This window comes from Xenia sp. Carnegie-2017, unplaced genomic scaffold (genome assembly GCF_021976095.1).
Source record: "Xenia sp. Carnegie-2017 unplaced genomic scaffold, XeniaSp_v1 HiC_scaffold_22, whole genome shotgun sequence".
In the NCBI taxonomy this organism is placed as follows: domain Eukaryota; kingdom Metazoa; phylum Cnidaria; class Anthozoa; order Malacalcyonacea; family Xeniidae; genus Xenia; species Xenia sp. Carnegie-2017.
The window spans coordinates 13,212,818-13,237,239 of record NW_025813485.1 but is presented as its reverse complement, the minus strand read 5'-3'; the positions used below and the strand labels follow the sequence as shown (position 1 = coordinate 13,237,239).

Genomic DNA, 24,422 nt, shown 5'->3' with positions numbered 1-24,422 from the left:
TGTTAAGTGCGTGGATTGTTTCTAGGAGTGACAACTGTGTTTAGTTTATGTTTGTTTGTGTTCGTTTAAATTTCTTCAAATGTTAGCCAGAAGGTACGTGTTAGGTAATATGGTCGGCTTCGAAAATCTTAAGATAGGATCCCGTGTTCAAACTGTAAAAAACGGAGAAATATTGACAGGGATTGTGAGATACAAAGGTGGATTGAATACAAAAGAAGGTGATTGGGTTGGCGTGGAATTGGATACTCCAGGTTATACTTATAAATAAACAGTTTTCATGATTTTTAGCAACTGTTTTCATGCAACACTTATTTCTCCTATGTTCTTCATAGTTGGTTATACCAGCGGATTGCATAAAGGCCACAGACATTTTCAATGTAAAGATATGTATGGCATTTTCATCAGACCGCGAAAGCTGTTCTTGATGGCTAACTGGAGAGTTAGGTAACGTGTACTTTTGTGAAATAGTACACTTCATAAAAGACGTTATTTGAATTTTGAAAAACTCTACTTCCAATTAATTCAGAAGCCAGAATATGTACCGGTCTGTCAACAAAGAGTCGTATGTTGATGAAACACTCTTTGCCAAAAAAGAAACATCAAGGCACATCTCAGGTACATAGTCGGACAGATTCCATTATTAGAGGACATAGGGTCAGAAAACATTGGTGTGGATAAATTTGAAATTGAAATACTAAAAAACAGCGCTATTTGTACTACAGCAATCTCCACTCTACCGCGTTGAGATGTCAGTGTAATATTCAATATTCTGGTTAAATATTTAACATCAGCTATCTTATGACAGGGATCAACGGATCCGCCATTCATATGCTTTTTATTCGGTTTCAACTATACACACAAACGGAACCTATAAAAGAGCAATTCTGCCATAGAAACGCCAGTGCTATAGTTACTCCTGAGTATTATAGATACGCCTTATCAGGTACTTGAACATTGTGTAACTATCGTACTGCAAAGAAGTTTACTCTCTTGAAGGCGCGGTTGATGCAGTATCTATATCGAGAAAGACTTGTACACAAGTTTCTTACGATATATTTCTTTGCAATTTAGTTCACACAACACTGAAGTCACATGTTCAGAAGAACATGAACTTTCATAAAGTGCACGCAGTTGGCCACAGTCTCTTATCTGCAAAAACGAAAGAAAATTGCAAAGAAAGACGTCATCATCTCTCTGGTAAAATGTTGTTTCAAAGCTCGCCATCCATTCCAAACTATTATGTACCACGCAAAGTTTTCAGACGCATGATGGAAAGAAACGATTTTGGCACTTCAATGCCACGAGTAAATACTTTATACTGACTGTTTTACTCTTGACCGAAAATTTAATGAAGCTACGTAAAGCCTCTATCGTATTTTTCCCAATGTCCTTGTTTAATTGTATAAATCAACCATTGAATGGTGTAGGGGTAAAACGTTTTACAGGATACAAACCTTGACTTTGGTATCAATTGTCGTGATTTCGAGAGTTGTTAGTACAAAGGCATGCTGTTATATACATTTCTGGTTTTTGCGCTCAATTTATAGTATGCACAGTTTGTTTGTATACTTAATCACAAAAACCCAAAGATAATATCCAAAACAATAATGCACTAGTAACACACATTTTCATGTCTTGCACATTTTCATGTCTATAGTAATTGTGATAATTGTTTATGATTATGGAGGTACATTTGTAGTCGGTGTGGGCGGCTTACCGGAAATGGAGACCACGGAAGGACTTTTTAGCGGAGGCCGTACAGTCACCACAACTGGTGACGTCATTGACCTACCTAATGATAACACATTACTGCCTGAGGTGGCCGAGAGTGGAGTTAATGGTGTTAACGGGGTTGTGGGGGTTGTTGGTGCTGATCCAGACGATGTTGTATTTGGCATCATGAGCTTCAAGACGACTTGCTTTGACGTCGACGGTGCAGTCAATAAAGGTCTTTGACCTGATTTTGCAGCAGCAGTCATGATAGTTTGACGCAATTGAGAAACTTTCGTGAATAATGAGGGACCAAGATATCCGTATTCTTTTTCGAATTGCTCTTGTTTATCTTGATTTGGTCGCATTTGAAGTATTGTCGTCGGAATATGTTTCTGAAAATATTTCATTAAATTGCCTAACATAGAAAACCGAAAACTTTTTCCCAAAGTAAACTGAGTACAAAATAAGAGATTTTCATACCAAAATGACAGCTTGAAGGTGCTCGGCGGCTGCTTTCTCTCTGAGATCATGTCCGCTAAGGGCATTTTTTATCAGCTGAGCTTCCGTCTTTAGAAATGGAACAACTAGGACCTTTAACACCTTGAAGTCAAAATACACACAGTTTTCTTTGTAGATAATTATGTGCTATAATACATAGCTAGCAAAAGATCAGTTTTTTCTGTATTTTTTTGATCACGTAATTACCAACTGCAAAGCAAACAGCATCATAACTTGGTTACCTTTGAAACGTTTAACAATTTTTACTATATGTTTCAAAAAGCATACTGTGATGAAAACAGTGCATCGTTTGAACTCAAGAGTATCTTAACATGTTTGTGGATGTAGATCTTCCAGGTTAGTAGAGTCCAGAGAAGGACTGTTGTTGTTGATGTTGACTGACGTTTCGACATCCTTAGCGGTATTCATCTTCAGAGTCACTACCGCAATGGATGATGAACATTAGTATATACCAACACAGCACCTTCTAAGAACAGCACTAAAATGGACGATCTACACTACAGTGTGATCTGTTCAAGTTCCTAAACTCCGGCCAATTCGGTTGCTTATTTCGTACAACTGTGGCCGCATATCAACGAAAATCTGCCCACAACCTCATTATGCGAACGCATTCAATAAAGATAATCAATTAAATCGATGATAAATAACGGTCCAATCAATACCTCTGTTCCCATTTCAGCCAGCCCAGCTATTGCACCGTAGTGGCTAGCTAACGGTGCTTTAACACTTTGAAGAACCTGAATGAAAAATTTATTGATTTGAGGCTACGCAAGAAATCTTCAGCAATAGTAGAATGCCGGCAATCTTACCTTACACAACGTTTTCGTAATACGTTGCTGAATATTATTCGTCGAAGTACTAAAGGTTCTGGCAAAGATATTCAATGGTAAATTACTTTTTATGCAAGAATCCATGTAGGTTGTTTAATGTTTTTAAGGAAGATGGTGTCCACGATGGGTAGAAGTAAGCCAGTAGAGACAAGCGGCATTTAACTAAAATCTTTTATGTAATACTGTATCATTCCCTCGATACCTTTCAATGAAGAAGGCAGCCTAGCTTTGTTGTGGACGATTTGTCACTTTTTCCTTATCGTTCATCATGCCCAACCATAATTAAAAACAAAGAAAGACCTCAGGCACAAAATTTGAAATAAAAAAAAAGCCATTAAACTTTTATGGCTGGTAATTTTTAATCAATGTCGAGAAACATTGGTAAACTTTTGATAAATTTTCAATCATTAAAAGTACAAGAACCTCCGTACACAGACCACTATGACTGTATCAAGATTCTTGTTTCCTGTGGTAACAGCGTGTTGCGATTACTAACCTGCATATTTGGGCCAATAATTTGGATCCAAACTCTCGCAGCGCCCAATGATTGTCAGTTTCGGGTTTTGTACAAAGTTGACGGCTTATTACACAGGTCGCCACAGCAGGTATAAGTTCGTGAAGCTACATGAATGAATTAACAGTGAATCGTTTGAATTCGAGAGTATCGTAGCATGTTTGTAGATGTAACTACAATGTAGATCTTCCAGGTTAGTTTTGTCCAGAGAAGGACTGTTAGGTGTTGACTGACGTTTCGACATCCTAGCTAGCGGTAATCATCTTCAGAGTCACTACCGCAAAGGATGTCGAAAAATTAGTCAATACCAACACCAACAGTAAGCGTTCCTTATCAGGGCTGTATTAATTTTGAAATTGAATGCCACGAAAGGAAATACTTTATCCAGGTCTTTCAGTAAATTTACACGGAACGTAGTATTTTTCACCATTGATGTGAATGCATGACATGTGAAAGTTGTTCAAGTGTATTCTTCTCAAAACAGTAACTACTGTACTTACGTATTTTTCGAGGAAAAGAGAAGTGTTATCTAGCAAAGATTTCACCATACGCATAAGGTATATTAGAACAGCCATGTTGCGTTGAGCAACATTTACTTTAACCTAAAAAAAAACATGAACAGTTAGTCTGGCGAACATGGCAAGATCAGTGTCCTGAGACCACCAGGTCATTAGATGACCATGGAGTTTGGTGTGTCATACAGCAAAGCGACGACAGACAATCTGATTTACCTCATACTGGTATAGTTCTTTAAAAGAAAAGTGAACAATGACTTTGTTTTTTAGGGTATACTTTACCTAGATGTTTTATTCCTCTAAAAAACCATACGGAGAGTATTACATGCATAAAAACGTTTTACAAGTAAAACATACTGACAGCAATGAATTTATTCAACAGACAGTCGAAATTTCGTTTTAATACTTACACCCTCAGAGATAAACGTACAAAATCGAGGTAGCATCTGATATAAGCCAGGATCGGTCGATAGGCTTTGTAAGGCTTCCTATAGAAAACGATAATAACCTTTCTTTTGTGTTAGTTCCCAGCAAATTAGCGGACATTTTGCAAAAAGGAGAAACGGAATGGCACAAGATTATATATAATGCCAAAGCATGGTTTCATTTATACAAAAACAACGATAGACTGTCACTGATGATGTTGAATTAAACCACTTGCAACCAGCAGTAATTTGTAGACTTCGGGAACAAAAAATATTTCCCTAACTCCTTCATTGTAAAACGTTTTAAGAGATGCATATGTATTGTTGACATCGTATTCTTTACTTACGGCACGTTTAGCTTCAGAAGATCCCACACATGCCTCCGTTACCTCTTTATAATACAGTTGCTGTTCCTATAAGTATGAATTCAATCTTGAAATTCAATGATAGAGTTTTTGTTCTTACTTGGACTGAATCTCGAAATTCAATAAGAGTTGCTGTTGCTATATTGTTACGAAATTGAATCTCGAAATTCAAGTCTGAATTCCAATGCGCACGTAGCTAACAAAGTAAAATAGGATATTTTGACGTTTCATTAAATATGATCCTTAATGTCCCGACCCTTACGAATGTACATGTGAGGATCAAGGGAATCAAAACGACAACATATATACAATAGAGAGTTTTTCTCTAGTATTAACGGCAAACCACATAATGTTACATGGTCATAGCTTTGCGGTTTGCGTTTCTGGTTTAACGGCAAGTGCGGCAAGCTTTTTAGTAGTTCTAATACGAACAATTGAAATTTATGGCTCAATAGTACGAGTATACAACATGAATATCCTTTTTTAGCGACAAACTTTAAACAAAACATGAAATTTAGCTCGGGAAGATGCGAATTGTAAAATACAAATGCAAAAAGCCATTCTAAATTCAATTTTTTTCGAAACAGCAAACCTCGACGGCATTCGGATAGTCGAGGTTTGCCTTTTGCCGTAAATGCCAAACTAAAACTCTCTGATGAAACTTTGCAACAAAGCTCCTCCCTACGAAAATGAAAACCCCAGCAGATGCAGTTGCCTGTTGAAAATGGCAACAACGGTGCTTTCAGCTTTTAAAATTGTAATTAAAAAACAAAAAAACTCCGCAGTAAAAATGTCTAACAAATGCTATCTTCTACATTGTCACAGGATCAGATCATATGTCAAACAGCAATATTTAGTTTTTCATATTCAAAAGTCGATCCATCCTTCAATATTTGAGTTCACAAAGAAACTTTTTCAGGAAAATATATTTTTGGTAAAACAGCTCACATAGTGTCAGGATCTGGTTTTCTGGAGATTGTCGAACAAATACTAAGCGAACGGTATTTGTAGCGAACGAAATGATAAGAAAAAAGTCTTATAATAATGAGCGTTTAAAAACCATGCAATCATGGAGCACGTTGCTTGAGATGTCGCTTTGTAGCTCAGATTTTATGAACATAACAATAAAGAAAAGAAAATATATTACTTACAACAGAGAGTTCGTGCGTAATTAACGGTTTGAGTTTATCAGAAGGTGTAGCGGAAGAGCTATTGCTTTTTGCTAACCATTTCGACTGCATTTTGGATGTCATTGTAGTTGTCGTCTCAATGGTCGTGGATTTAGCTGTCGTGCTCGAAGATAATCTACTCTCTTTTAGTTTCATCTTTGGTGCTTTTTCCATAACATCTTTTGACTGTACTTCAAGAGTTACTGGAGATAAATTGTTTTAAATTTTAGAAAAATAGATCAAAGTTACAGACAAATACATGCTTACACCGGGTGACATGACAAATGTGTTTGTCATGCTCTGAATCGATCACACAATTCATAATTCCTTTGGAGATAGAAAAATTAAACTTTCAAGGCTCAAAATAACGGCCTAGACCGGTCAACTTTACCTCAGCTCGATCAAAGTAAAGTATTGGCGGCTCAGTAATACACATAATTTGCACAATTAACGTGAAAAAAAAAATTTTTGTGACTACTCATTTTCATGACATTCTAAGCGCTTATGACACCACATTGCCTATAGTGCCTTTGGGAAAACAACATACGGCAAAACTGGCCAACACACATGAATAAAAATTTGAGGTATTCGGGCATTGGATGGATGAGCCAAATCATCTTTAATAAAAGGAAAACCGATTGGTAAGTGTTGAGGGAAGACAAGTAAATGTGGCCGATCAAAATGACCGAATGGGTAAACAATTGGCTGGTTATTTTGAGAACTGAATTCTATAGAATTGTGCTAAATGTACAAAACAATAACTCAACAAACCTGGAGGAGGATTCTCTGGGATGGCTGGTTGAACACCTTCAACACTCAACCAGTGAGCTAACGCAAAAAAGAAAGAAAGAAAAAGTCCTTAATGAGGGGGATAGGTTTTTCTAGGGTATTATAAACATAATTTGTAGGGCATGTAAGAGATTAATGTAGTACATATTTTAACAGAAGAGAACCATCAAAGTCAACAGCATTTCGCATATATTTCACTTTGGAAACAAAACACACAATAACATAAATCTTCCTACATTTTTAGAAATACAAAAGAGACTAGCTGAAGAATATCAAATGCTTGCATTAAACTTTTCTCATTTGTTCTACAGAAGAAATATCAATTCTCAACTTTAAAAGAAGTGATAAGTTTTAGAACAACACTCAGTTAATGTGTAGTGGTGTTTGAATTTCACCAAATTCAAAATTTTTCCTTTCTTTATGAAACTTTTCTAGTCGAAACAAAACATGACGGAAGAATGGATGGAGCAGATTGCAATTTTGTAATGTAAAATTTGTATTTGAATCTTTACCTTTAAGGGAGATATCCAGTGGCAGTCTAGGCAATGGTGTTGAAATGATCTTACTTAACTCCATTTCGGGATCATCATAAAAATATAGATCTCGGCCACCTCCACTTGTAAAACGAAATGGTATGAAATCAGAAGATAAAAATCCACACAAAGGCTGTAAAAATTGAAATGGCAAAACTTTTAAACATTTTGGTCTTAACTGCTACTAAGGGCAGTTGCTTAACAAAATCTTTTAACAGACTTATTAACACACCTAATTTCATCAAACACAAAATTTTTGACAGATCTCTTGATAGCTCAAAAACAGGTCATTTAGGGGCAAGGATTATTTACTTTCCAATCACTGATACTAAAAAACTATCAAAATCCTTTATGATCATTATCTTTTCTTGATAGTGGATGACACAAGATTGTCTCATAAGTCTGACATGCTTTTCAAATTCTATGATCTTTTATTGCCATGAGTAGGCACATCTGAGTTAAAGTCATTGGAAAGATCTTTAGAAGAGCTGGCATATTCATCATGGATTAAGAATTTAAGATTTGTATTAGGTACAAACAAGTTTTATGAACATCTACATATGAGCAAAGAACATTTTCTTGTCTTTGATTGATGCAATATTAAATCTAACATAATTCAGGTGAACATTCTATAACACACTTGTTAATATGACAATACATCATCTAACCTCAACATTTCGCACTCTTAAAGAATTATCAATGTCACTTGTACATAGTTTTCTTCTTTTGGCTTTGTGCATAAATTTCAGTGCATCCTAAAATAATAAATTGACAGTCGAATCAATTACATATGATCAGTGTGCGAATTAGTTCAGAAAAAACGATGTGCAATTTTTTTTGACAAAAGTGTTTCTTTAGAGGCATAAGCAAGTCGATATTACGTTATTTATTATATAGCGCTAATTGCTAAATTAATATTTTTAAACGTGAACAAATTCATATGATTTAAGACAGTGTTTTTCGTTAAAACCGCTGATTTTTGCACATCGTTTGAAAAAGTGATGTGCAATTGTTTTCATTTTAGCTAAAACGATGTGCAAATTGCACATTGCACACCGTTAATTCGCACATTGCATATGATTATAGAAGGCTTACAAATATAGGTTATAAACTGCCAGTACAACATTTACACACATTCATGTCAATGTCGTCAATAAAGTCATGATAACTTCTACAAGTCATTGCTTCGACGATAGTTTCAAATGTAAATTGTCAAGTACATCATACCCGAATGATAAATTAATACTTTTCATTAGGTTTTTTTATTTCATTGCAAGATTAAATAGCGTCTTTAATATGCTTCCATAATATGTTCACTGTTACAATTATATATGCATTTTGTATGACTGTTGATGCAATTAAAATAAAAGATAGATTTGTCATGTCTAACCAACAAGAATGAAAACAGCCAAAAAAGAAATTGCGCAGTAAACTGTTATCCCTCGTCACCTTGTCACGTGTGAGTCTGTGATTTCGAAAGACATTTTAAATGTTTTTGAATGCTGTACTATAAGGTTTCCCCCTGCAACGTTTCGCTGGATTAGCAGGTTTTTGGGCAGACAAAATTTACTAAGGTTGCTAATTTTTCACCTAGAAAGAATGATTATTTAACATCATACCTGGGAAACTTCTTTCAGACGAAAGTTGACATCGTCCAGAAGATACTGGAGTGCATCATCTGTGAGTTTTGTTATGCCATATGAGCTAGAAATTGTTTTAATACTTTCCACAGTCAAATCATTGTCTACCTCGGACTCTGTGCCGCTTTCATGAGAGCTCATGATGAAATGCTCAGATGAATAAGCTTATTTTCGAAGTTATTTCTTTGAATGTATACATATTACTCTCGCCATCAGGCTTATGTTGTATTGTCTGAAAACCGGGGTGAGTGAGAGTAATTATGATATGACAAGTCGACTTTGTCAACCCCCGTTTCAAAAATTCATGATTAAATAGAATTTCGAAATTAAATTCAAAGGATTGAATGATTTGGTCGTCAATGCCTCATAAAAGTAAAGAACCCTGTAAAATAGAAGCGTGTGCCATTCAATTGTGTTTGAAAGGTATATTAATGGTGGTTAATGGAATATGAATGATTCCCATCACTACTGACTACCGTATCTTTAAATTTCTACTGCTACTTTTTTACCTTATTATGTCATATGTGTCATATTTGATGGAACATTCAAGAGTCATGGCACACTTGTGGCCTCTGTTTTTACTGCAAAATGACTTACCTAATGTTAGAACACTTGAAAATGGCTGACGTACAACCATTTTCTCAAATTTTGCTTTATTTAGAAAACAATTATCAACAAGATTTGTGTGAACATGTTATTGATGCCATGATTAAATGCTGTGCTCAAGACAATGCTAGACATCTCCCAAGATGTTCTGGATTTGCTTTGTTGATTGAAAAAGAAAAAGGAAAGGGAAAATAATCTCACTAAATGATATGAAAAACATCAATGAAGTCCAAAATATCTGCAAAGTTTACCATGGTATACAACATTGTGACCATTTATTACATCGATTTACAAATTAAATTAAGAAATTTAACCAAATTACACCTTGCCTTAACTTTTCTTATATAACTCATGGTGTTGCTGAACAAATCAAAAACTGCATATAATGTACACTTGTATTTTAAATACATGAATATCTTTACTGCACTGTGGCCATTACAGAAATTCATTAAATGTGATACTTAAGCTTGCTCAACGTCTACTGTTATTTATACAGGGTTATTCGAAGAGAAACTATATAAGAAGCTACATCGTTTTCTACATCAAACACAGAATAGAGAGAGACTTTTCGTGGCGTGGAGCAGAAATTTGTTGGATGACATTCAAGTGTCCTTATAGAGTGGGAATTCTTATGCTATCCTTCCCTCCCCCCCACCACCACCACCACATACACACTTTTAAACTGTCTCAGAGATCACTGTATCAAATTTCATGAAATCATTCTGCTACCGTTGAATAGTTGGAAAATCGCGAAACTGACTACTCACTTTACTGCTAGCAGATAAAAACAAAACCTTCAATAAACGTGGTATACCTTGACGTGTGACACGTTAGGAAGAAATGTTAGATTGACTAGATTTTTCTCTGCTGCAACGTTTTTTGACATGTCGTAAGATTTTTCCGTTTTTTTTAGACTTACCCTGCATGTCTGGATCGATTTCATTTACTGACAATCCAAAACTTATATGTTAATTGTTGTATGTATTTGAACGCGGCACTAGCAAATACCAATCGACGTATCCGATGAAAGCAAAGGTACTATTGCGAAGATTGAAGGGTGCACTTTGACAGTTAATTGTACATCTACAGTGTAAGGAGATGACTTACACGTTGTAAGAATTTATTCTCACACAAACCAACAATACTCGCTCAAAATTGTTTTCTCATGTTCCTAATAAAAAATACGAAATACTTTGATTAAACTGCATGAAATTTAATGAAAATAGTTTTGTTATGTTAAAGTTCAGAATCAAGCCGTACATTTCTTTGAGCCAAGTCATAATCAGAGTTTCGATGACGCAGCGGCTCTTCACTACTTCTTTCGTCTGCAAGAAGAAATACCCGAATAATGTACGAACACACATTTCTCATACAACTGTGCTGCGATTGCACTGTGTGTTCACATAACCTTATATCTGCAAGCAATCAGGTAGATCCTTAAACCTTTAAGTCTTTAAACACGTTCACCTTTAGAATTATGTGTTTCTTGAATTTCTTCATAACCATGGCTATCAGACACGGTAATGATTCCAGAGTCCTGGTACGAGGACGTAGATGAATGAATTTCAAAAGAAGGAATTCTGAATGGCGTAGACAGTTGTTTGCAGTCAGCGTAGTTTTCTCCATATTTGCATTCAAGTATTTTAATCTGAGCATCTTTTTCTGCAAGTTTAACATGCAAGGTCCGTATTCTACCAAAACAATACACACATAGCTACATATGCATCTAAATTCATTGAAAATCCAGAAACGTGAAGAGACCTATTTTAGATGAAACCTAAGGCCAAAAAAAAAACACAAACACTCACTCTGTTTCTAGATCGGAATATCTTCGTTTTGAGTGTCGTCGTTTTTGCAATATTTCCCAGTCGTTGATTTCCTCTCGAAATTTCATAATTTGAGCATCTTTTTCTTTGAGCAGCTCGATGAGGACAGACACATTTGAATTCATGGGTGCATTTCTGTCATTTTTCCTTTGATGGAACCTATCTTCAAATTTTGTAGCCGTTCTTCCAAGGGAAGATCTTAACATTGAATCATGAAATTGCTCAGAAAAGTCATTTGATATTTTGTTTTCTCCATTTTCTCCATTATTGTTTTCCTAATAAAAATGATGCAGATACTCTAGTCAATTCAATGGTTTTCACGTTATTTAAGAAATAAAAGATTTTTACTGTGTTTGCACAGGCTTATGCGAACCGAGGAGACCTTTGGGAGAACTCGAAATCAGATAAGTGCAAGTCAGAGACCGAAGGTCGAGGGCTGCACCTGCTCGAGTTCATGATTGATTTGCAAATTCTCTTTAATTTATTGATTGATTTAATTGGTTGAGCTCATATTGGTTTGCCCAGGCTAATGCAAACACAGCATAGACCAATCACCGCACGTGTTTTATTGTTGTTGTTTTTTTATATAAAGCTACATACATAACTCATAACGAACCTTTGTCAAAGAAGTCGAAATATTTTTCATGCACGGTGCTTTGAGCTGCTTCTGCAACATTAGTATCTCGGATGATTTCTGTTTTAACATTTTCTCTAAGTTCGTCAACGAGGACTTATAAAATTTTTCTTGAAAGAAGAGCATAGAAAATACACAAAGATGCAAAAATTTGACTTCCTCTATAATGGCTGCAGTGGACTTAAGATCATCCACACCTGCTGTCACCATTTATTTATTCACAGCATAAAATCACCTCTACTTACTTTCTTTCTGTAATTGCTTTAATTGATCATCCTTTTGGTTTATTTGATTTCTAAGATCATGCACTTCAATCTCGGATTTCTACAAATGCAAAATTGGATTGCTCATAATTCTCAGAATGTGGGTAATCATGTCGCTGAATTTCTTGATAAGGGTTTTTTATTACAAAAGTTTTTATTCATTTAATAGTAAACATCCTTGGGTCAAATCTACATTTGAATACAAATTAAAAACTTACGAGAGCTTTTAGTTTCTTTAATTCATCTGTAAAAATAAAACGACACACGTAGCTATATTTCTCTGTTCCTTACATCACGATGATTTGAAGCAAGTAAAATTGCCCGTTTAGTGGAAAACACAGACATCTCACACATTCATGACTTTCATGCTATACGAGTTTTACTAACGAATGAAACAGAAAGTTCAGTTTTCAAATGTTTTCTCTTGAAAACTTATCACATTTAATTTGCTTGATGGAAAAACTTTCCATGTTTTAAAAAAATTTCTAATTTTATGATATACACGCGCGCATGCATGGATGCAAGAAACACAAAAAAATATCACATGTTTCCTAGAAAAAGCCTATGATTGCATTACGCAGGAAAACAAACCGTTGAGTTCAGTGTTTGTAATTCTCAGCTGGACGATTTCTGCCTCCATGCGTGATCTCATGGCTTTCTCTTTGTGTTCGCGAATGATGAACGCACTTTTTAAATCGCTGTACATGATTTGACTTTCACGCAGTTCCTTCTCTACCTAAAGATGAAGTGATGAACAGGTGCTTCAGATTTCATTCAATGTTTCATGTACACACACATGGCAAGCATTCCGAGATTTAGAGGCAAATTATTTGAGACAAAACATATTATGTCCTGCTGTGTGCTGCTAAATCACTTGCAGCTCAAATGAAGAGGTAAACTTTAACATGTTTCAAATAAATAGCCTTATCCCAAGCTCAAAGAAAAAAGTTAAGATACTCATGTATGTAGCAACGACCACTAAAGAAGACAAATTCAAACCAATATTTTTGCGTTCAAATCCTTACTTCAAGACCATAAAAGTGAACACTTACACTCTTTAAATGTTTGATTTCTTGATAGCATTTTTCAAGTTTCTTTCTCAAACACATATTTTCCTCGGAAAAGACTTGAACTATCTCCGTTGCCCTTGATGCCACTTCATGACAGTCACTGATGGCATTTGATTGGTAAGTCTCTTTGTCTGTATCATCGACCATTCCAAGTGTTAACTCTTTTTTTTTCTCGGTGTTACTGGCTTCTAAAACTCAATATTATATAACTAAAGTGTGCATGTTTTACCAAAAACTGACGTATTCATTAGAAAAGTCATTTAAATAATTTACAAAATAATCAAGAACTTGAAACAAAACGAATGTCTGTAAAAGATCACATGAAAAACACACAAGCCTAAGGGATCTTTTCGTGAATTTAAAAGCATAAATTTATAACATAAGGATGCATCATGCAAATCATTGCAGACACAGTTTTTTCATTAACAAATTGCGCAAGTCAAAGTCGTTATGAGGTCAGGGTCGAGGCAATCAATCTCAGGACAACCAATAAATCAACAAGAGAACATTCATTTCTGAAATATTCAGATCATTAAAGCCACGAGTTTATTGGCTCATCATAAAAAATTCGCTGATCATAACAACATTCAGCTGTTCCTATCCACACACTTTCGTCTATTAATTATTTTGCTCTAAACTCTAGACATACTTCTAACTTCATGTAACATTTGCTTGTTTACATAAACAGCTGCTTAATTCATTCACACAAGATCATTTGCATCGTGAGATTCAAGAAGACCAGTGGTATGGCAGACTCCCTGATTAGGCACATCAAGCATACATAGGTATTATAGAATTAGAAAGCTACTATACTTTAGAGTAACGCCTGACATGATTTGTTGTTGTCATCACAATTGCATGTTAATAAACAGTAAAAATTGCAAGAATGATCAAGTTTTACCCAATATTCCAATAAAAGTATACATGTCATCAAGTGTTTTACGCTGGTGCAGTTACATTATAGACTATCATATATTGAAACGATTATGTCTCCACAATAATTCCAAACTAACCTTTGTACTTTCCCCTCCAATTCGATGAAAAGATTCGATGACAGTAACGTCTACCGAACATCCCTTTTTTTTGTTTATTACAAAGATATTTGCAACCGGATCGAATGAAGTGTTTTATGCAGTGAATTGCAAAGAGATTTATGGTTGATACGAAGATTTGCTTCGTAAACATGCAAAGTGAAATCTTACTGTGATGACATGATTAATTGTTTTCATAAGAGGCGAAACAACAATTCGGATAATTCTTTGATACCCTTACCATCATGTACAGGGGGTATCTTGCGAGCAGACAATCTAAATAGTTGAATTGAAATCACACTGTGATTCACAAGGGGTTGTTTTAGTACGGGACGGTTTTTTTGCTTTTCAATGCGATTACAGTATGTCCACTCAATTTTAAGTAGACACTTACGAATGTTGCTCGAGTTAGTCAATAAAAACCCGTATGTTATTTACATAAGCAATTCCATGCCTTACATTTAAAAACTCTCAGCAAAAACCAAGTTAAGCCGCATCAACGATGTATTTTCTTGAGAACATTAATTACGACCTTATAGAGTGGGTTTCTCACCTAGAGGAAGTGCTTCGTGTGTTGTATGATGATCATGTTCATCATTTTCACCTTCATATTTCATAATCACTGCTTTACTTTCATTTATAAGAAGTCTTTCGGTGCCTTTGGGAGATTCTTCTTCTTCACCAATGGTTGGCAGCAATTTGGCAAGTGATGGCGATGAAACGAAATCTTCCTTCAGTTTAACTACACCATTTGTAACGACCTCCATTTCTGGCTCAGATTTCGGATTGATGCACTCCTTCTCTTCAGAAAATGACGTCATTAGAAATGACGAAGGTTGGTTGACAGACGTAAACTTTTCCACCGCATTCAGCAAAATCTCTCGATCTTTAGTGTCAGTGACCTTAAGATCATCTACATTCCGAAAATAATAAAACCAGTTATTTATTGGAAACGATTTCAGTGTCTAGAAACACATGCTAATATGAGAACAATCAACATTTGTTTATAATCGCTCAATAAATGAACAAGATTACTGAATTTAATAAAAACTCGAAAGTCGTACCTAACAGTATATCATCGAGTTGAACAAGAACTTCTCCACTAATCATATTTCCTAGATTCAACCGAAAACAAATAAAATAACTTATGTGCTGACTTAAATTCATTGAAAAAAATTTATTATTATGCAGTCAATCAACCATCATATTATATACAAACTAATTAAACAAAATGCTGAAGTAACACAATTTCCATTCATCACCACTCAACTCACTCTTAAACTTGGTAAAATATTTCTTCATTCCCAGCGTTTTAAGCCAATTTTCAATCTCCGTCGTTGTCCACCTTACGACACAATCTGTTGAGATAAGTCCTTCCATTCTTGAGATAACTGCTCTTCCACTGTGCCGCCGTATGGAGACGCCAAGTTTCAAACGTTAGGTTGACAAAAAAATGGTTCAGGTTTCTTTTCAGACGAACAAATCTTCAGTTAGTCTGACTTTATGTATAAACCACACACAACCATATATAATTATTGTGCATCATCTCCAGAGTAAACACCAAATTCCAAAGTTACTCACTTCAAATCTTCAAATATATTACAGTAATGCACACAAATATGCGTTAAGCACAGTGTAATTGAAATACAAAACACTTTCAATCTGTACTCTCAATCGCAAACATCGAGCACAATTTATCAAATAGAATTTTGCCGTGAAGTTAAACAATTGTGTGTTGCTGCATTCTTATATGTAACCCGCTTTTATCTACGAAGATATTTTTCACAAGTGACAAGTTAATCCAAAGGATAGGACCGTTTACTTTAAACCTAATTTCATTCATTAACACGACGATCAGACTATATGAGCATTATACAATAAACATCGTTATCAAACGTTCAATTATGATTCAAACAAAAGTAACTGATGACTATAAACAAACGTTGAAAATTTTAGGATTCGAGAAAAACGAAGAGATCGACGATTTCCACGTATAGTCATTTAATTATTTTTTCTTCAATCACTTTGCAAAAAGATGTGGAAGCAAAACGATCTCAATACAAACAAAATCATCTCTATTTCAACAATATTAAATAATATGAGGGAGCTTTGCGCGGGCTCAAGTGTAAATCGAACATCGAAAATTTAGCAAAAATGAGTAGAGTAGCCCGCCTGCAGACAGTGAACACAAAAATGTTTGCATAGCGAGAGTAAAAAGTCGGGCAGGCTACGTCACTGGCAAAAATATATAAAGCAGATATATGTTTCAAAACTGTAAGAAGATGCAAACAGATATTTTTCTTATCAAATAATTTTACCTGAGTGCATGCGCAGGTGGGACTGTTTTTCTGCGCAGTCGTACAAATGGTGGTGTATGAAACAACCAAATTCTAAAGTATAACAGCTTCGAGTTGACGTAAGCCTTACTTCAAAACGCTAAAAAGGAGGCAGTGATTTTCACCCAGCAATAATAATGTGTACAAATACATTTAATGAAACTGATTACAAAAGAAAGTACTTTTCAAGTGTTTGTTTCACAAATACTTCGAATTTTAGAATAATACAAGCATGTTCAATACACGTGACGCATTCATTGAATCAGATATTTCAATACACGTGACGCATTCAATGAATCAGATATTTCAATACACATGACGCATTCAATGAATCAGATATTTCAATACACGTGACGCATTCAATGAATCAGATATTTCAATACACGTGAAGCATTCAATGAATCAGATATTTCAATACACATGACGCATTCAATGAATCAGATATTTCAATACACGTGACGCATTCATTGAATCAGATATTTCAATACACGTGACGCATTCAATGAATCAGATATTAACAGAGTTTATGATAGGCACGAAGGAGAACATAAATTATAAAAAAACTAAGCATATACACCAAAAAAACCTAGTCTTCAATCCCCACTACTCAACATTGTGTGAACACAACTATTCGAAAACCATTACATGTATGTAGAGAGGTATTTAGAGATGGAACAAAATGACAAACAGGAGGCGCATGGCTAGCCGATGCAAAGCGGTACAATCGAATGAAAGTTATTGTGTGCCCGAAACGTTTCCGTGAATTCCGTGGCCAGTTGTGATTTTTCAACATTTCAAAATATAAACTAGATTATAATTTACTTAGAAAATCTTCGTCGCCATTCGTGCCATTTACGAACAATGTAATGCCTCTGATCCCATATATAGTTATGACCAAATGAGATGTACCAACTGTAGATTGAAAATAAATACATTTGTCTCAAGGCGAATGCGTAAAACAGGCAACGAATTCAAGTAAAGAAACATTATAAAAGCGAGAAGAATATTTTTCATCAATTGAAGGATGAGCCAACGAAATATCTTAAATATCTACGCAATAAAGCTTACCATCCAAACGCTAAGCCCCCAAGATGCGCAGCATGGTCAAATAACTTCAAACGAAAGACCAAACCAGCCAAGTCGAAACATAAAAGACCAACTAAAGCCTGTTATCAAAAAGAATAAATAACTTATTGCTACGATAAGAGACGATAAAATTTTAAGTATTTCCCTTACTAAAAAACATGCATCAGTGAAAAAGTTTCCAGAATTAAGAGATACAAAATTCTTATGGTGCCCCAATCGTGTGAATAACTGCACGCCGTAGGCTTCAATAATTAACAATAGTAGCTATGAGATCGAGCATGACTTTGAGAATAGACTTTTGTGAATGAACAAATGCGCGTTGTCTACTGAAAATGTGTCATACAAGAACATATCGGAGTCCTGCACGAAAGTGATTGATACAAGTGACGATAAAGTTTCATCCAAATCAACAGCAAAATTTGCCAACTTACTTTTGATGCTGAAAAAGAGAAAAACGGCAGAAACAAAACGGACAACCTTGCATCAGGATTAGCCACACATACGGCGCCAAGAACGGCAAGAATACAACCAGACTATAAAAATAAAAATAAAACTAACACTCAAAAAACCCACTGTCGTGATTCACTATATTTTCTGAAAAATCAAAAATAACATTTCCCTAAAGCCAATTAAGTAATATTAACAAAAATTTGAAAACAAAAAGTGTTATTAAATGAAGATATGATCTTTGCACTTTGCTAGACAATTTAAGCAATTGTCTCATGAACCTGAAAAATTCAGGTGACTCAACGGGATTGAGTCACCTGAATTTTCCCGTTGAGTCACCTAAATTTTCCAGGTTCATGAGACAATTGCTTACATTGTCCAGCAAAGTGCGAAGATCATATCTTCATTCAATTTCAAACACCGCACTGCATAAAACACTTTCAAAAAGTGTTATTGGAAAATATTAAATTTCGATAAGTTTGTCTGTCAGCGCTATGCAATCTACAGAAATCCAGACTACTTGCACAAGTTTGATTGGTTACTAGATTATAGACTTACTAAATTCAACGTATAACTATAGTTCAATGCAAACAGAAAACTTGCCTATCTTGCGTGCAAGGTCATGTATAATAAAACAAGATGAAAACAAGATTACAAACGCCATTCCTCACTTAAAAAAACTGACTGTCACAAAAAATGTATGCCTTTTATTATTACTCACTGCTCCAAGAGATGGCGTCGGGTTTCTTGATAAAACCTTGAATAAATGGCTCACGTATGCTGAGAAGAGTCCTAATGGCAAAAAATCAAATATGACAAGGTTATCTTCTAGCTTTAACCTTTGTTTTACTTGCTCTTCATTGAAAAAAAAACAAAAATGGTTGGTTGATAAAAACCGACGAAAGAAATTTTCAGTCTAGCTATTTCTAGATACTGCAATACGCTCATAAGAAAGTGTTGTGTTGTATTGTGTTGTGTTGTGTTATGTTGTGTTGTATTGTGTTGTGTTGTGTTGTGTTATGTTGTGTTGTATTGTGTTGTATTGTGTTATGTTGTGTTATGTTGTGTTGTATTGTGTTGTATTATGTTGTGTTGTATTGTGTTGTATTGTGTTATGTTGTGTTATGTTGTGTTGTGTTATGTTGTATTGTGTTGTGTTATGTTGTATTGTGTTGTATTATGTTGTATTGTGTTGTATTATGTTGTATTGTGTTGTGTTGTGTTGTGTTGTATTGTGTCGTATTGTGTTGTGTTGTATTGTGCTGTATTGTGTTGTATTGTGTTGTGTTGTATGTTGTATTGTGTTGTATTATGTTGTATTGTATTGTGTTGTGTTGTGTTGTGTCGTATTGTGTCGTATTGTGTTTTTGTATTGTGTTGTGTTGTATTGTGTTGTGTTGTATTGTGTTGTGTTATGTTGTATTGTGTTGTGTTGTATTGTGTTGTATTGTGTTGTATTGTGCTGTATTGTGTTGTATTGTGTTGTTTTGTGTTATGTTGTATTGTGTTGTGTTGTTAGGAATTGATGAAAAATACCATTTAAATAACTCAACTTACCTACTCCAGCCCGCTTCCCTAATTGACGGATTACTAATTTATCAATAATAGTTCTTCACAAAAACTAGACTTCATTATGACATCGTTCAAACTTCTAATTCGCAAATTGAAACTTATCAACAACTCAGAGATCTTACCTCCAGAAACGTAAAATGCTAAAAATTGTTCTCTTCCCAACATGTCTAGTAGAAAAAGATAAAAAAAATATCAAAAAATTGACCAAAATAAGGGTTATTCAACAGTTCAGAAAATCCTTTAAAAAAGACGATCAAAAAGACAACTGACACGGGAGAGGTGGGGGTGGTGGGGTGGTGGTGGATTATTATGGGCACCCACTTTTCGCGATGGGAATGTTTTCAAAATATAAGAACAAACACAAAGAAAACCTCAAGAAATTGATGTACAGTGATCATTTCAATACTTGATCACTATGCTGATGCCACGCACTCATGCATTACTGTGATTATTCTGCTGTTCAAAGTTATCTTAATTTCCCAAGAGCAGAAAATGTTCTGTACAAGTAACAAAGCTATGTAATTTATGCACGTAGCTGACAATACTTTATGAAGTCGTGTTCTTAGCATTGTGATACGGCATTGTAATTCTCGCAATACGTCAATTTCTTTATTGATAAATTCTGTATATAATTTACAACAAAAGAGAATCATAAACATTCACCATGAATGACTGGAGAGAAACTCCACAGAACAACCATATTGCAAGCTAAATGCCAAGTCTCCCTGTGACTGAATGAACTAAACAGCATTGGAAATGATAAACCTGGGAGGACAAAAAAACAACTTGAGTCACGTGAATACTTTAAATAACCACTCGAATCATATCTTTCAAAATATCTCTTTGTTCATACACCAGAGCCCCCGGAAATCTCATTCAGTAACAACCTACGTAGCCCGACTTTTGACTTCCGCTATACATTCAGTAACAACCTACGTAGCCCGACTTTTCACTTTCGCTTTGCAAAGATTTTTTATGTTCACCGACTATAAAAACAATTGATTTGTAAAGTAAAGAATTTAAATAACGGGAGTAAATCTGGGGGTAAGCTAGTCGTGCTACACAACTCATCTTAAGCCCGCTTCAGACGTCGGATTTTACATGAGCCGAATGCATTCAAAACTAAAGATAGTGATGAATTTTAACTCATTTTATTTTGTCTTTAATGGTTTTGGCGCATGTAATAGGCGACGTTTTTAAACGGGCCTATAGACAGCTGTCAAACAATTAAATAATCTGAACCAAAACAGCTAGTTTTTCACAATTTACGACTGAGTATGAATTTTAGATGAAGGAAAAAAACCTGAAATAGGAGTCGATGTGAACCACTTCGTCATGATCTGTTTAAGGCTACGTACTCTCCAGAGCAGAAAAACTCCAGTATTTAGGGCAATTAAAGCTGAAATACGTAACATAAAAAAGTATTAAAGCAGAAATCATCATTCACGCGGTGATGTTCACTTCAGAAACTAAACAACTTTCAGTGTAATTGCATCTCGAAACTTCGCTTCTTTTACGGACAATACATACATTGGGTGTATCAAGAAAAACTGTTATTCTTTAAAATCACAGACGTTTTGAATTTGCATGACTAGGGGAATAATTGATCCTCGAAGTGGGGTGAACAACAGGGTGTATGAAAAAAACTTCAAACCATTCAAATCACATGACATAAAAAATTCTTACCGTGCAAGACCAATTGAACCCAAGGAGACAAAAATTTCAAAACATTATCATTAGTCATTTCTGTACAAATCTGATGCTTTAACAGTAAGCGAACACATAAAAATTCACACAGCAAAACTAAATGTAAAAACCATGACCAGCCGACAATTTAAAAAAATATAACATAAAACAAATTCCGAAGAAGCAAGACATCTTGAGATTGCAAAATATGCATCAAAACAAGACGAGAAGTGAACTGTAAATTTTCGACTTTATTTCAAAGTCATCCTCAGACAGAAGGATTATAAAACTAAATGTGCAATCTGATACGTCATTGACCGCAATTCGTTACGTTCTGTAACGATTTCTCACGTCGATAGACGCTGTTTTTTTTGACCCACACTGTTCGCATCCGAGCCAAATTTAGCACAATAAATGCACCTTTTTCCTGTTAAGTTATTCGTAACTGAACAAGATAGCTATTACAACGTGATAGAATGAGAATGTATGTTAAAATCCAAGGCGTATAAAAAATTGCACAGGCAATGCAGAATTGCATGCAAAGTGCGATAGCTTTGATGCAAATTTCAGGGTTAAAATTTTTTGGATAAACACACTCACTGACCGCTGTATAGATACACATACAGTGTGTTTTTCTGTTCCTGGCGCACCTCAAAGTTTTGATCATGATGTGTAAGTTTTGCGTTTAATGTTTTTAGAAATCTGTTTTTTCTCAGTGAGTGAGCGCAGAAGTATGAACAGAAGGACAAACTTAAATGACACTAAGGCAAATCGAGGAACTTTGCGCATTTCTCTGCGGATATTTTTCTTTACTAAAACGAAATTATGCAAGCTTGTTAAGGACGATGGAATTCAGGTTTCAGCTTACCGTCAAACTCGTTTCCATGTTAAAATCATTTACAGTGAATTCAGACTATGGATTCAAACCGCAAAACATCAAAATACGATAATTTTTAGTTTATACTAGAACATACATATAGTCATATTGTCAGTGGTGTACAAAACATGCATTTGTTAATGCAAACATTCAATATTCTGTCACCTACAACTAAACATTAACAATAAAACAGCATGAAAACTAAAATAATAAAAATATAAATAATGAACATAAGCATAAAATACATGAAAATTACAAGCAGGGTGGAGATGGTTGGGTTTATGGTAAGCTGAAATCCTACTTCCATTGGACTAACCAACAATCTGATAATGAAAAAAATACAATAAATTCTCAACACACCTGTTGCTGTTTTTTCACCAGCATGTAATGCATTCCACCATTTGTTTAACTATCCATTTAATTAAAAAAACACTTGTGAGTACGTTTGCATCTTCAACATTTACTAAAGTATGATCGAAGTTGGTAAATGTCATAATACATATATGTTAAAATTACTTTGATAACAAAAAAAAGATGTAAACAGCAAATGCATTGTTCTGTTGTGTAACAATGTTAAAGTTGTCCAATATATGTTATGCAAAATTGTTTAACAAAAGCCAACCAGAACTTATCAATACCTTCTGTCTAAATTTGAACAACTTCATTTGAAAACTTGACTCAAGTCTATGTCTGAATTGTTGAGGCAGGCTTGACCTAAAAGATTCATATTGGAATATGGCAGCGACAGCAAATGATCCGGATGACACCTAAAAAATCTCAAAAAAATTTATTTTCCATCTTGTATGCATTTGAATATCCTTAAAAATGCCACAATATGAAAAAATAGCAAAACAATACTTCACTCCAATAAACATAGATGGAAATGAAAAAACACACGAAATATTTTGTGGCAATGGTCATCATTTATTCAATATATTCATCAATAAACATTGCAATCAATAGAATACTTTCCTTACCAAAAATGAACTTACAATTAGAGAGAAAGCCAGAGGTTTAAGTACTAGTCTTGATCTGCTAAATGGAATAATTTCAGGATCATTTTCAAAATTATTCAGTTTTCCTTTCAAATTACTGCCTCGATGTACATTCCTGTCATTTTGAGAAATTATAATTAACATGTTTCAATAAAGCAGTGCTTTATAAAAAAACATCATAAGTTATGGCAAAATCCCGCAGATGCATCCTTGATCCCTCCATTCTCCATTCATTCATGGAGTTTTTACATTGATGACAGCAGTAAAGCAGTAAATCAGCTTACACTTTACAAGAAATATTAACTTACCTAACACGTAATTTCCTATGATAATTCTGCCCTGCTAAGATTTTTTTACGAAACTTGATGTTGTTTCGCAAAACTGATAGACAATTTTGCGACAAAAGTCTTTCCAAAACGACGGCCATCTTCGTTTTTTATCTTTACTTCATGTAACAAAGTGTCTTACTATCTTGCTTTTGCTAATGGTGTCGACAAAAAGTTTTTTCAGGTTCTTTTAGTAACCCCCCCCCAACTATATATTGCCATATTAAACGATGGATTTAAAAATACGAATACACCACATTGAAAACGCTATATTAAGGTGGCTTTGGACCGATTGGCGGATTTCCAATAACACTATATTCATAATATAAATAAAATAAACGTTCTTTGGTTTTGACTGTTTAAACAATTATTCACAAACAATGGCTTTTTCATGGTTAGAAGTAAAAAATAGGTGTTTTGAAAAATGCTTTGAACTCTTGGTTTAAATAACGACCTGAAGTATGCAAAAATATATATTTTCAGATCAATTAACATTTACTGATTACTCCCCTCTTAAACTGGTTTTAACGAATGTTTGAGTTTGGTTACATTTTGTAGACGTAGATTTTCCAGTTTAGTATGATGTTTTGATAAACCTAGCGGTGGTGATATTTAGATTCAAATGAGAAGTAAACGCTAGGTTTTTCGTTAACTT

General features: G+C 34.7%; 4 protein-coding genes and 1 long non-coding RNA gene across 7 annotated transcripts; 2 read left to right on the top strand and 3 right to left on the bottom strand.

Annotated features, from left to right (window-relative positions):
- Positions 1-12: 12 nt before the first annotated feature.
- LOC124446554 (microtubule-associated protein ssm4-like) lies at positions 13-1,540 on the top strand. Its single transcript, XM_046997394.1, has 4 exons — positions 13-251; positions 333-444; positions 527-615; positions 1,072-1,540. The coding sequence occupies exons 1-4, from the start codon at positions 80-82 to the stop codon at positions 1,320-1,322; spliced, it is 624 nt and encodes a 207-aa protein (XP_046853350.1). The 5' UTR covers positions 13-79; the 3' UTR covers positions 1,323-1,540.
- LOC124446553 (transcription initiation factor TFIID subunit 6-like) lies at positions 1,461-9,240 on the bottom strand. The gene is made up of 13 exons (XM_046997393.1): positions 8,992-9,240; positions 8,041-8,127; positions 7,352-7,505; positions 6,822-6,878; positions 6,033-6,253; positions 4,864-4,929; positions 4,502-4,579; positions 4,077-4,178; positions 3,559-3,683; positions 3,042-3,099; positions 2,895-2,969; positions 2,194-2,313; positions 1,461-2,105 (listed from the first exon to the last, which is right to left on the bottom strand). Exons 1-13 carry the CDS (start codon positions 9,151-9,153, stop codon positions 1,680-1,682), a joined length of 1,731 nt encoding a protein of 576 aa, XP_046853349.1. The 5' UTR covers positions 9,154-9,240; the 3' UTR covers positions 1,461-1,679.
- Positions 9,241-9,314: 74 nt separating this feature from the next.
- Positions 9,315-10,815, top strand: LOC124446822. The gene is made up of 3 exons (XR_006948538.1): positions 9,315-9,435; positions 9,674-9,873; positions 10,115-10,815. It is a non-coding gene; the product is annotated as an uncharacterized LOC124446822 (long non-coding RNA).
- LOC124446821 (angiomotin-like) lies at positions 9,865-16,115 on the bottom strand. 2 transcript variants are annotated; one of them, XM_046997702.1, is made up of 12 exons: positions 15,717-16,115; positions 15,507-15,557; positions 14,996-15,355; positions 13,394-13,599; positions 12,933-13,077; positions 12,560-12,585; positions 12,324-12,402; positions 12,061-12,188; positions 11,427-11,719; positions 11,086-11,309; positions 10,879-10,943; positions 9,865-10,789 (listed from the first exon to the last, which is right to left on the bottom strand). In XM_046997702.1, the coding sequence occupies exons 1-12, from the start codon at positions 15,820-15,822 to the stop codon at positions 10,745-10,747; spliced, it is 1,728 nt and encodes a 575-aa protein (XP_046853658.1). In that variant the 5' UTR covers positions 15,823-16,115; the 3' UTR covers positions 9,865-10,744. The 2 variants fall into 2 exon arrangements, with proteins under 2 accessions (XP_046853658.1, XP_046853659.1); XM_046997703.1 differs by lacking the exons at positions 14,996-15,355; positions 15,507-15,557; positions 15,717-16,115 and adding an exon at positions 14,425-14,687.
- A 798-nt stretch (positions 16,116-16,913) lies between these two features.
- Positions 16,914-23,930, bottom strand: LOC124446825 (presenilins-associated rhomboid-like protein, mitochondrial). Of its 2 annotated transcripts, none has more exons than XM_046997706.1 (11): positions 23,750-23,930; positions 23,439-23,556; positions 23,085-23,213; positions 22,807-22,855; positions 21,187-21,282; positions 20,547-20,648; positions 20,006-20,050; positions 19,033-19,103; positions 18,296-18,397; positions 17,847-17,944; positions 16,914-17,690 (listed from the first exon to the last, which is right to left on the bottom strand). In XM_046997706.1, exons 1-11 carry the CDS (start codon positions 23,866-23,868, stop codon positions 17,597-17,599), a joined length of 1,023 nt encoding a protein of 340 aa, XP_046853662.1. In that variant the 5' UTR covers positions 23,869-23,930; the 3' UTR covers positions 16,914-17,596. The 2 variants fall into 2 exon arrangements, with proteins under 2 accessions (XP_046853662.1, XP_046853663.1); XM_046997707.1 differs by having other exon boundaries at positions 23,439-23,481; positions 23,750-23,928.
- Positions 23,931-24,422: the final 492 nt, after the last annotated feature.